A 13118-nucleotide genomic window follows, 5' to 3' on the forward strand; every position below is an offset into this window, starting at 1 on the left:
ATGAGAGGGGAAGAGAGGGGATGGGGGCAGAGATGAGAGGGGAAGAGAGGGGATGGGGGCAGAGATGAGAGGGGATGGGGGCAGAGATGAGAAGGGGAAGAGAGGGGATGGGGGCAGAGATGAGAGGGGAAGAGAGGGGATGGGGGCAGAGATGAGAAGGGGAAGAGAGGGGATGGGGGCAGAGATGAGAGGGGAAGAGAGGGGATGGGGGCAGGGAAGAGAGGGGATGGGGGAAGAGAGGGGATGGGGAAGAGAGGGGATGGGGCAGAGATGAGAAGGGGAAGAGAGGGGATGGGGGCAGAGATGAGAGGGGAAGAGAGGGGATGGGGGCAGAGATGAGAAGGGGAAGAGAGGGGATCGGGGGCAGAGATGAGAGGGGAAGAGAGGGGATGGGGGCAGAGATGAGAGGGGAAGAGAGGGGATGGGGGCAGAGATGAGAGGGGATGGGGGCAGAGATGAGAAGGGGAAGAGAGGGGATGGGGGCAGAGATGAGAGGGGAAGAGAGGGGATGGGGGCAGAGATGAGAAGGGGAAGAGAGGGGATGGGGGCAGAGATGAGAGGGGAAGAGAGGGGATGGGGGCAGAGATGAGAAGGGGAAGAGAGGGGATGGGGGCAGAGATGAGAAGGGGAAGAGAGGGGATCGGGGCAGAGGTGAGAAGGGGAAGAGAGGCGGTAATCAGAAAGGGAAGTAGGGGAGGGAGTGTTTTAGCCAGTCCCTTTATGGGGTGAGGGACAGGCTATTAACTTCCCTCTCCTCTTCCTCCCACCCTTCAGGTCAGGCATCTGGTTGGCTGGCCCTGCTTCCTGTCCGGTAAGGCCTGCCCCTGTGGAGGCACTAGCATGCAGTTCCTCTGTGTGTCCATGGGGTGGAGCTGCTGAGCCATGGATGACTTCACTACCAATGATTTCACCACCAGAACATATGGCACCAGCGGCCTTGACAACAGACTGCTGTTTGGAGAAACCTCTGCTCGGGTACGCCTGCCGTGTGTGTGTGTGTGTGTGTGTGTGTGTGTGTGTGTGTGTGTGTGTGTACGGCTGTTGCGGTGACCATATTACCGCCACAGTCTTGAGTCTCCTCTTCTGCACTCTGGACATGCGTTGGTAGTACCTAACTCACTAACAACCAGCAGGTCCTAATGGCTCTGTGTCCCTCTAACCACTCTGACATCACATCAAACACTTATCATCAGGTCCTAATGGCTCCGTGTCCCTCTAACCACTCTGACATCACATCAAACACTTATCATCAGGTCCTAATGGCTCTATGTCCCTCTAACCACTCTGACATCACATCAAACACTTATCATCAGGTCCTAATGGCTCTATGTCCCTCTAACCACTCTGACATCACATCAAACACTTATCATCAGGTCCTAATGGCTCTATGTCCCTCTAACCACTCTGACATCACATCAAACACTTATCATCAGGTCCTAATGGCTCTGTGTCCCTCTAACCACTCTGACATCACATCAAACACTTATCATCAGGTCCTAATGGCTCTATGTCCCTCTAACCACTCTGACATCACATCAAAACACTTATCATCAGGTCCTAATGGCTCTATGTCCCTCTAACCACTCTGACATCACATCAAACACTTATCATCAGGTCCTAATGGCTCTATGTCCCTCTAACCACTCTGACATCACATCAAAACACTTATCATCAGGTCCTAATGGCTCTATGTCCCTCTAACCACTCTGACATCACATCAAAACACTTATCATCAGGTCCTAATGGCTCTATGTCCCTCTAACCACTCTGACAACACATCAAACACTTATCATCAGGTCCTAATGGCTCTATGTCCCTCTAACCACTCTGACATCACATCAAAACACTTATCATCAGGTCCTAATGGCTCTATGTCCCTCTAACCACTCTGACATCACATCAAAACACTTATCATCAGGTCCTAATGGCTCTATGTCCCTCTAACCACTCTGACATCACATCAAACACTTATCATCAGGTCCTAATGGCTCTATGTCCCTCCAACCACTCTGACATCACAGCAAACACTTATCAGCAGGTCCTAATGGCTCTATGTCCCTCCAACCACTCTGACATCACAGCAAACACTTATCATCAGGTCCTAATGGCTCTATGTCCCTCCAACCACTTTGACATCACATCAAACACTTATCATCAGGTCCTAATGGCTCTATGTCCCTCTAACCACTCTGACATCACATCAAACACTTATCATCACAACAGTATCATGCTTTTCCAGCTCCCCTCACTGTGATGATCAGTTTGGAGAGAGGAGTTCAACAGCAGGGGTGAAACCGTGTTGAACCTGGTCGTTGCTGTTCCAAAGCCCAACACAATGAAAAGGACAGCGCTTTCTAAGGATCCATTCAGAACACCCATAGACCATCTGACAGCTCATTCATAGGCCTGTATATGAGCCCCCACCCCCCAAGAAAACTGAATTAAAAGAACTATTGTGCTGTTATACAATACATAGCCTATCGCACATGGCAGAAACACATTAACAGATTTAAGATGTCTTTGGTACATAACTGGTCGAGTCTCTACTCCAACATTAAACACCTTCTAGTAACGGCCTTTACTGCACGGACTGGTTACGCTCCAACATTAAACACCTTCTAGTAACGGCCTTTACTGCAGGGACTGGTTACGCTCCGACATTAAACACCTTCTAGTAACGGCCTTTACTGCAGGGACTGGTTACGCTCCGACATTAAACACCTTCTAGTAACGGCCTTTACTGCAGGGACTGGTTACGCTCCAACATTAAACACCTTCTAGTAACGGCCTTTACTGCACGGACTGGTTACGCTCCAACATTAAACACCTTCTAGTAACGGCCTTTACTGCACGGACTGGTTACGCTCCAACATTAAACACCTTCTAGTAACGGCCTTTACTGCAGGGACTGGTTACGCTCCAGCATTAAACACCTTCTAGTAACGGCCTTTACTGCAGGGACTGGTTACGCTCCAGCATTAAACACCTTCTAGTAACGGCCTTTACTGCAGGGACTGGTTACGCTCCAACATTAAACACCTTCTAGTAACGGCCTTTACTGCACGGACTGGTTACGCTCCAGCATTAAACACCTTCTAGTAACGGCCTTTACTGCAGGGACTGGTTACGCTCCAACATTAAACACCTTCTAGTAACGGCCTTTACTGCAGGGACTGGTTACGCTCCAACATTAAACACCTTCTAGTAACGGCCTTTACTGCAGGGACTGGTTACGCTCCAGCATTAAACACCTTCTAGTAACGGCCTTTACTGCAGGGACTGGTTACGCTCCAACATTAAACACCTTCTAGTAACGGCCTTTACTGCAGGGACTGGTTACGCTCCAACATTAAACACCTTCTAGTAACGGCCTTTACTGCACGGACTGGTTACGCTCCAACATTAAACACCTTCTAGTAACGGCCTTTACTGCACGGACTGGTTACGCTCCAACATTAAACACCTTCTAGTAACGGCCTTTACCGCACGGACTGGTTACGCTCCAACATTAAACACCTTCTAGTAACGGCCTTTACTGCAGGGACTGGTTACGCTCCAGCATTAAACACCTTCTAGTAACGGCCTTTACTGCAGGGACTGGTTACGCTCCAACATTAAACACCTTCTAGTAACGGCCTTTACTGCAGGGACTGGTTACGCTCCAACATTAAACACCTTCTAGTAACGGCCTTTACTGCAGGGACTGGTTACGCTCCAGCATTAAACACCTTCTAGTAACGGCCTTTACTGCACGGACCGGTTACGCTCCAACATTAAACACCTTCTAGTAACGGCCTTTACTGCAGGGACCGGTTACGCTCCAACATTAAACACCTTCTAGTAACGGCCTTTACTGCAGGGACTGGTTACGCTCCAACATTAAACACCTTCTAGTAACGGCCTTTACTGCACGGACCGGTTACGCTCCAACATTAAACACCTTCTAGTAACGGCCTTTACTGCAGGGACTGGTTACGCTCCAACATTAAACATCTTCTAGTAACGGCCTTTACTGCAGGGACTGGTTACGCTCCAACATTAAACACCTTCTAGTAACGGCCTTTACTGCACGGACTGGTTACGCTCCAACATTAAACACCTTCTAGTAACGGCCTTTACTGCACGGACTGGTTACGCTCCGACATTAAACACCTTCTAGTAACGGCCTTTACTGCACGGACTGGTTACGCTCCAACATTAAACACCTTCTAGTAACGGCCTTTACTGCAGGGACTGGTTACGCTCCAACATTAAACACCTTCTAGTAACGGCCTTTACTGCAGGGACTGGTTACGCTCCAACATTAAACACCTTCTAGTAACGGCCTTTACTGCAGGGACTGGTTACGCTCCAACATTAAACACCTTCTAGTAACGGCCTTTACTGCACGGACTGGTTACGCTCCAACATTAAACACCTTCTAGTAACGGCCTTTACTGCACGGACTGGTTACGCTCCGACATTAAACACCTTCTAGTAACGGCCTTTACTGCAGGGACTGGTTACGCTCCAACATTAAACACCTTCTAGTAACGGCCTTTACTGCACGGACTGGTTACGCTCCAACATTAAACACCTTCTAGTAACGGCCTTTACTGCCCGGACTGGTTACGCTCCAACATTAAACACCTTCTAGTAACGGCCTTTACTGCACGGACTGGTTACGCTCCAACATTAAACACCTTCTAGTAACGGCCTTTACTGCACGGACTGGTTACGCTCCAACATTAAACACCTTCTAGTAACGGCCTTTACTGCAGGGACTGGTTACGCTCCGACATTAAACACCTTCTAGTAACGGCCTTTACTGCCCGGACTGGTTACGCTCCAACATTAAACACCTTCTAGTAACGGCCTTTACTGCACGGACTGGTTACGCTCCAACATTAAACACCTTCTAGTAACGGCCTTTACTGCAGGGACTGGTTACGCTCCAACATTAAACACCTTCTAGTAACGGCCTTTACTGCACGGACTGGTTACGCTCCAACATTAAACACCTTCTAGTAACGGCCTTTACTGCACGGACTGGTTACGCTCCAGCATGTCTATCTATGAGTCTGGGAGAGATCGGTCACACAGTTGACTGCATGTCAGAGCAAAACCCAAATAGCAAAACTATAAATTTATATAAATGTATATCTAAACCTGTTTCATGCTTTGTCATCGTGGGGTATTGTGTGTGGATTGAGGGGGAAAACAATTAATTGTAGAATAAGGCTGTAACCTAACAATGTGGAAAAAGTCAAGGTCTGAATACTTTCCAAATTCACTGTATTAGTAAAGACCAGATGAAATTGCGAATAGTCAGATGGGTGAAAATATGATCAGTTGATGAGAGAACAGCATGTGCAGCCTGAGGCAAAGAACAGAGGGCTTTTTCTGCAATGTTCTCAAATCATCAACAGCCCATGTGTTGTTTTTCTAGGTCATTCTAAGGTTTGTATCATTCAAAACTACAGTTGCCAAATAACTCTGAACCTAGGGCATAGGACCCGTTTCAAATAACTCTGAACCTAGGGCATAGGACCCGTTTCAAATAACTCTGAACCTAGGGCATAGGACCCGTTTCAAATAACTCTGAACCTAGGGCATAGGACCCGTTTCAAATAACTCTGAACCTAGGGCATAGGACCCGTTTCAAATAACTCTGAACCTAGGGCATAGGACCCGTTTCAAATAACTCTGAACCTAGGGCACGGGACCCGTTTCAAATAACTCTGAACCTAGGGCACGGGACCCGTTTCAAATAACTCTGAACCTAGGGCACGGGACCCGTTTCAAGTGCACTCAACATAGCCACTTTATATGTGGCTCTGCTCCGGAATGGGAAAAATATAATTTTCTATGTTATTCAGCTAAATGAACAAGCCTACAGCCTATGACATAGAGCATAGCCTGATAACATACAGTATCTGGTCTGCTAAATGAACAAGCCTACAGCCTATGACATAGAGCATAGCCTGATAACATACAGTATCTGGTCTGCTAAATGAACAAGCCTACAGCCTATGACATAGAGCATAGCCTGATAACATACAGTCCCTAACCCTTCAGTCTATAGCCTGATAACATACAGTATCTAGTCTGCTAAATGAACAAGCCTACAGCCTATGACATAGAGCATAGCCTGATAACATACAGTCCCTAACCCTTCAGTCTATAGCCTGATAACATACAGTATCTAGTCTGCTAAATGAACAAGCCTACAGCCTATGACATAGAGCATAGCCTGATAACATACAGTATCTGGTCTGCTAAATGAACAAGCCTACAGCCTATGACATAGAGCATAGCCTGATAACATACAGTCCCTAACCCTTCAGTCTATAGCCTGATAACATACAGTATCTGGTCTGCTAAATGAACAAGCCTACAGCCTATGACATAGAGCATAGCCTGATAACATACAGTAGACCAACTCATATTCTGTTCTTCTGAAATACATTTTCTTCATGTTTCTTTTAACCTGTCTAAAATCAATCATGGATTTATTGTGACCGTGTTTAAAAAATATATATTAGACTTTTCTAAATGTAGATGTTCCAATCAGCGGCTTGTATGTGTGGAGGCCTGGAGATGGGTGGAGGCCTGGAGATGGGTGGAGGCCTGGAGAGGGGTGGAGGCCTGGAGAGGGGTGGAGGCCTGGAGAGGGGTGGAGGCCTGGAGAGGGGTGGAGGCCTGGAGATGTTAACCATGTAATTGTTAATTAACGTGAGACCGGCAGTCTTTTGCATGACTGACTGGCTGACAACACGTCATGACCGCCACAGTGTGTTACTGGTCTCATGTCCTCTTTTCCCTGCAGGACAGAGCCGTCAACCTGGTGGTGGGAGGACTGACATCCCTGCTCGTTGCAGTAAGTACCCCTGGGCTGTTTCCACATGTTGTTACAGCCTGAATTTAAAATGGATTTACATTCAGAGTTTTGTGTCACTGACCTGCACACAAAACCCTCATAATGGTATTGTGTTTTTAGACATTTTTACAAATAAAAAAAATAAATAAAAAGGCTGAAATGTTTTGTAAGTTTTCAACCCCTTTGTTAGTTATGGAGCCTAAATAAGTTCAGGAGTAAAAATGTGCTTAACAAGTCACATGGACTCTGTACAGTAATACATTTAAACATGAATGACCACACTAGCCTAGTGGTTAGAGCGTAGGGGCGGCAGGTAGCCTAGTGGTTAGAGCGTCGGGGCGGCAGGTAGCCTAGTGGTTAGAGCGTCGGGGCGGCAGGTAGCCTAGCGGTTAGAGCGTAGGGGCGGCAGGTAGCCTAGCGGTTAGAGCGTAGGGGCGGCAGGTAGCCTAGCGGTTAGAGCGTAGGGGCGGCAGGTAGCCTGGCGGTTAGAGGGTCGGGGCGGCAGGTAGCCTGGCGGTTAGAGGGTCGGGGCGGCAGGTAGCCTGGCGGTTAGAGGGTCGGGGCGGCAGGTAGCCTGGCGGTTAGAGGGTCGGGGCGGCAGGTAGCCTGGCGGTTAGAGGGTCGGGGCGGCAGGTAGCCTGGCGGTTAGAGGGTCTTGGCGGCAGGTAGCCTGGCGGTTAGAGCGTCTGGTCCTGGTAGTTTCATACTGTGAGAGGTGTGTTATGGGTAGATTCATGCTGTGAGAGGTGTGTCTGGTCCTGGTAGTTTCATACTGTGAGAGGTGTGTTATGGGTAGTTTCATGCTGTGAGAGGTGTGTTATGGGTAGTTTCATGCTGTGAGAGGTGTGTCTGGTCCTGGTAGTTTCATACTGTGAGAGGTGTGTTATGGGTAGTTTCATGCTGTGAGAGGTGTGTTATGGGTAGTTTCATGCTGTGAGAGGTGTGTTATGGGTAGTTTCATGCTGTGAGAGGTGTGTTATGGGTAGTTTCATGCTGTGAGAGGTGTGTTATGGGTAGTTTCATGCTGTGAGAGGTGTGTTATGGGTAGTTTCATACTGTGAGAGGTGTGTCTGCTGGTCCTGGTAGTTTCATACTGTGAGAGGTGTGTTATGGGTAGTTTCATGCTGTGAGAGGTGTGTTATGGGTAGTTTCATACTGTGAGAGGTGTGTCTGCTGGTCCTGGTAGTTTCATACTGTGAGAGGTGTGTTATGGGTAGTTTCATACTGTGAGAGGTGTGTCTGGTCCTGGTAGTTTCATGCTGTGAGAGGTGTGTTATGGGTAGTTTGATGCTGTGAGAGGTGTGTTATGGGTAGTTTCATACTGTGAGAGGTGTGTCTGGTCCTGGTAGTTTCATGCTGTGAGAGGTGTGTTATGGGTAGTTTCATACTGTGAGAGGTGTGTCTGGTCCTGGTAGTTTCATGCTGTGAGAGGTGTGTTATGGGTAGTTTCATACTGTGAGAGGTGTGTCTGGTCCTGGTAGTTTCATGCTGTGAGAGGTGTGTTATGGGTAGTTTCATACTGTGAGAGGTGTGTCTGGTCCTGGTAGTTTCATACTGTGAGAGGTGTGTTATGGGTAGTTTCATACTGTGTGAGGTGTGTCTGGTCCTGGTAGTTTCATACTGTGAGAGGTGTGTTATGGGTAGTTTCATACTGTGAGAGGTGTGTCTGGTCCTGGTAGTGTCATACTGTGAGAGGTGTGTCTGGTCCTGGTAGTTTCATGATGTGAGAGGTGTGTTATGGGTAGTTTCATACTGTGAGAGGTGTGTCTGCTGGTCCTGGTAGTTTCATACTGTGAGAGGTGTGTCTGCTGGTCCTGGTAGTTTCATACTGTGAGAGGTGTGTTATGGGTAGTTTCATGCTGTGAGAGGTGTGTTATGGGTAGTTTCATACTGTGAGAGGTGTGTCTGCTGGTCCTGGTAGTTTCATGCTGTGAGAGGTGTGTTATGGGTAGTTTCATACTGTGAGAGGTGTGTTATGGGTAGTTTCATACTGTGAGAGGTGTGTTATGGGTAGTTTCATACTGTGAGAGGTGTGTTATGGGTAGTTTCATACTGTGAGAGGTGTGTTATGGGTAGTTTCATACTGTGAGAGGTGTGTTATGGGTAGTTTCATGCTGTGAGGTGTGTCTGCTTGTCCTGGTAGTTTCAAGCTGTGAGAGGTGTGTTATGGGTAGTCTCATGCTGTGAGAGGTGTGTCTGCTGGTCCTGGTAGTTTCATACTGTGAGAGGTGTGTTATGGGTAGTTTCATGCTGTGAGAGGTGTGTCTACTGGTCCTGGTAGTTTCATGCTGTGAGAGGTGTGTTATGGGTAGTTTCATACTGTGAGAGGTGTGTCTGCTGGTCCTGGTAGTTTCATGCTGTGAGAGGTGTGTTATGGGTAGTTTCATGCTGTGAGAGGTGTGTTATGGGTAGTTTCATGCTGTGAGAGGTGTGTTATGGGTAGTTTCATACTGTGAGAGGTGTGTCTGCTGGTCCTGGTAGTTTCATACTGTGAGAGGTGTGTTATGGGTAGTTTCATACTGTGAGAGGGGTGTTATGGGTAGTTTCATACTGTGAGAGGGGTGTTATGGGTAGTTTCATACTGTGAGAGGTGTGTTATGGGTAGTTTCATGCTGTGAGAGGTGTGTTATGGGTAGTTTCATACTGTGAGAGGTGTGTTATGGGTAGTTTCATACTGAGAGGTGTGTCTGGTCCTGGTAGTTTGATGCTGTGAGAGGTGTGTTATGGGTAGTTTCATACTGAGAGGTGTGTCTGGTCCTGGTAGTTTGATGCTGTGAGAGGTGTGTTATGGGTAGTTTCATACTGTGAGAGGTGTGTTATGGGTAGTTTCATGCTGTGAGAGGTGTGTTATGGGTAGTTTCATGCTGTGAGAGGTGTGTCTGCTGGTCCTGGTAGTTTCATGCTGTGAGAGGTGTGTTATGGGTAGTTTCATACTGTGAGAGGTGTGTTATGGGTAGTTTCATGCTGTGAGAGGTGTGTTATGGGTAGTTTCATACTGTGAGAGGTGTGTTATGGGTAGTTTCATACTGAGAGGTGTGTCTGGTCCTGGTAGTTTCATGCTGTGAGAGGTGTGTTATGGGTAGTTTCATACTGTGAGAGGTGTGTTATGGGTAGTTTCATACTGAGAGGTGTGTCTGGTCCTGGTAGTTTCATGCTGTGAGAGGTGTGTTATGGGTAGTTTCATGCTGTGAGAGGTGTGTTATGGGTAGTTTCATACTGAGAGGTGTCTACTGGTCCTGGTAGTTTCATACTGTGAGAGGTGTGTTATGGGTAGTTTCATACTGTGAGAGGTGTGTTATGGGTAGTTTCATACTGTGAGAGGTGTGTCTGCTGGTCCTGGTAGTTTCATACTGTGAGAGGTGTGTTATGGGTAGTTTCATACTGTGAGAGGTGTGTTATGGGTAGTTTCATACTGTGAGAGGTGTGTCTGGTCCTGGTAGTTTCATGATGTGAGAGGTGTGTCTGGTCCTGGTAGTTTCATGCTGTGAGAGGTGTGTTATGGGTAGTTTCATACTGTGAGAGGTGTGTTATGGGTAGTTTCATACTGTGAGAGGTGTGTCTACTGGTCCTGGTAGTTTCATACTGTGAGAGGTGTGTTATGGGTAGTTTCATGCTGTGAGAGGTGTGTCTACTGGTCCTGGTAGTTTCATGCTGTGAGAGGTGTGTTATGGGTAGTTTCATACTGTGAGAGGTGTGTCTACTGGTCCTGGTAGTTTCATGCTGTGAGAGGTGTGTTATGGGTAGTTTCATACTGTGAGAGGTGTGTTATGGGTAGTTTCATGCTGTGAGAGGTGTGTTATGGGTAGTTTCATGCTGTGAGAGGTGTGTTATGGGTAGTTTCATACTGTGAGAGGTGTGTCTACTGGTCCTGGTAGTTTCATGCTGTGAGAGGTGTGTTATGGGTAGTTTGATGCTGTGAGAGGTGTGTTATGGGTAGTTTCATACTGTGAGAGGTGTGTCTGGTCCTGGTAGTTTCATGCTGTGAGAGGTGTGTTATGGGTAGTTTCATACTGTGAGAGGTGTGTTATGGGTAGTTTCATGCTGTGAGAGGTGTGTTATGGGTAGTTTCATGCTGTGAGAGGTGTGTTATGGGTAGTTTCATACTGTGAGAGGTGTGTTATGGGTAGTTTCATACTGTGAGAGGTGTGTCTGGTCCTGGTAGTTTCATACTGTGAGAGGTGTGTTATGGGTAGTTTGATACTGTGAGAGGTGTGTCTGGTCCTGGTAGTTTCATGCTGTGAGAGGTGTGTTATGGGTAGTTTCATACTGTGAGAGGTGTGTTATGGGTAGTTTCATACTGTGAGAGGTGTGTTATGGGTAGTTTCATACTGTGAGAGGTGTGTTATGGGTAGTTTCATGCTGTGAGAGGTGTGTCTGGTCCTGGTAGTTTCATACTGTGAGAGGTGTGTTATGGGTAGTTTCATGCTGTGAGAGGTGTGTCTGCTGGTCCTGGTAGTTTCATACTGTGAGAGGTGTGTTATGGGTAGTTTCATACTGAGAGGTGTGTCTGGTCCTGGTAGTTTCATGCTGTGAGAGGTGTGTTATGGGTAGTTTCATGCTGTGAGAGGTGTGTCTGGTCCTGGTAGTTTCATACTGTGAGAGGTGTGTTATGGGTAGTTTCATACTGTGAGAGGTGTGTTATGGGTAGTTTGATGCTGTGAGAGGTGTGTTATGGGTAGTTTCATACTGTGAGAGGTGTGTCTGGTCCTGGTAGTTTCATGCTGTGAGAGGTGTGTTATGGGTAGTTTCATACTGTGAGAGGTGTGTCTACTGGTCCTGGTAGTTTCATGCTGTGAGAGGTGTGTTATGGGTAGTTTCATGCTGTGAGAGGTGTGTTATGGGTAGTTTCATGCTGTGAGAGGTGTGTCTGGTCCTGGTAGTTTCATACTGTGAGAGGTGTGTCTGCTGGTCCTGGTAGTTTCATGCTGTGAGAGGTGTGTTATGGGTAGTTTCATGCTGTGAGAGGTGTGTTATGGGTAGTTTCATGGTGTGAGAGGTGTGTCTGGTCCTGAGAGGTGTGTCTGCTGGTCCTGGTAGGTATGGATGTGCTCTCTTGTTCCTTCCCACACTCGGAAAATCCCTTGGATGCTGGGCTTTGCTCTGCTGGTGTCTAGGAGCAGGTGGGGGTTGAGTGCACCCACTGACCAGATCCCCCACTGACCAGATCCCCCACTGACCAGATCCCCCACTGACCAGATCCCCCACTGACCAGATCCCCCACTGACCAGATCCCCCACTGACCAGATCACCCACTGACCAGATCCCCCACTGACCAGATCCCCCACTGATTTGAGTGGCCTTTTGTATTGTCTTGTTTAAAAAATAATTGATCAGTTAGGTGGTGATTGTGTTCCCTAGGTAACAGTGATCAGTTCATTCGTGTTCCCCTCGTTGCCTCCCTGGCCACTCAACGTCTTTTTGGCTTTCTGTATCCTGCTGACCTGCGGCTCGGCCATGGTGCTGGTGAGTACACATTGCTTTCTTTGGGTCTGAAGAGGATAAATCTCTCCCTCCTTTAGATCTTCTGGTACCGGCAGGGGGACGTGGGGTTAGGTACAGGCAGGGGGACGTGGGGTTAGGTACCGGCAGGGGGACGTTGGTTAGGTACCGGCAGGGGGACGTGGGGTTAGGTACAGGCAGGGGGACGTGGGGTTAGGTACAGGCAGGGGGACGTGGGGTTAGGTACAGGCAGGGGGACGTGGGGTTAGGTACCGGCAGGGGGACGTGGGGTTAGGTACAGGCAGGGGGACGTGGGGTTAGGTACAGGCAGGGGGACGTGGGGTTAGGTACAGGCAGGGGGACGTGGGGTTAGGTACCGGCAGGGGGACGTTGGTTAGGTACAGGCAGGGGGACGTTGGTTAGGTACAGGCAGGGGGACGTTGGGTTAGGTACCGGCAGGGGGACGTTGGGTTAGGTACCGGCAGGGGGACGTGGGGTTAGGTACCGGCAGGGGGACGTGGGGTTAGGTACCGGCAGGGGGACGTGGGGTTAGGTACCGGCAGGGGGACGTGGGGTTAGGTACAGGCAGGGGGACGTGGGGTTAGGTACAGGCAGGGGGACGTGGGGTTAGGTACAGGCAGGGGGACGTGGGGTTAGGTACCGGCAGGGGGACGTGGGGTTAGGTACGGGCAGGGGGACGTGGGGTTAGGTACCGGCAGGGGGACTTGGGGTTGGGTACCGGCAGGGGGACGTGGGGTTAGGTACAGGCAGGGGGACGTGGGGTTAGGTACCGGCAGGGGGACTTGGGGTTAGGTACCGG

General features: G+C 48.7%; 1 protein-coding gene across 4 annotated transcripts in view; it reads left to right on the plus strand.

Moving 5' to 3' along the window:
- tmem243b (transmembrane protein 243, mitochondrial b) overlaps positions 1–13118 on the plus strand; it is a 30644-nt gene that overhangs the window by 15505 nt on the left and 2021 nt on the right. For all 4 annotated transcript variants that reach the window (XR_005475367.1, XR_005475368.1, XM_038984759.1 and 1 more), the window contains exons 2-4: positions 775–975; positions 6809–6859; positions 12218–12322. Coding sequence is in view for 2 of the 4 variants with exons in the window: in XM_038984759.1 (XP_038840687.1) it covers positions 883–975; positions 6809–6859; positions 12218–12322 (249 nt within the window). In the remaining 2 variants the exon portion in view is untranslated. The remainder of the gene's footprint in view (positions 1–774; positions 976–6808; positions 6860–12217; positions 12323–13118) is intronic.

The sequence above is a fragment of the Salvelinus namaycush genome, unplaced genomic scaffold (assembly GCF_016432855.1).
Source record: "Salvelinus namaycush isolate Seneca unplaced genomic scaffold, SaNama_1.0 Scaffold263, whole genome shotgun sequence".
In the NCBI taxonomy this organism is placed as follows: Eukaryota; Metazoa; Chordata; class Actinopteri; order Salmoniformes; family Salmonidae; genus Salvelinus; species Salvelinus namaycush.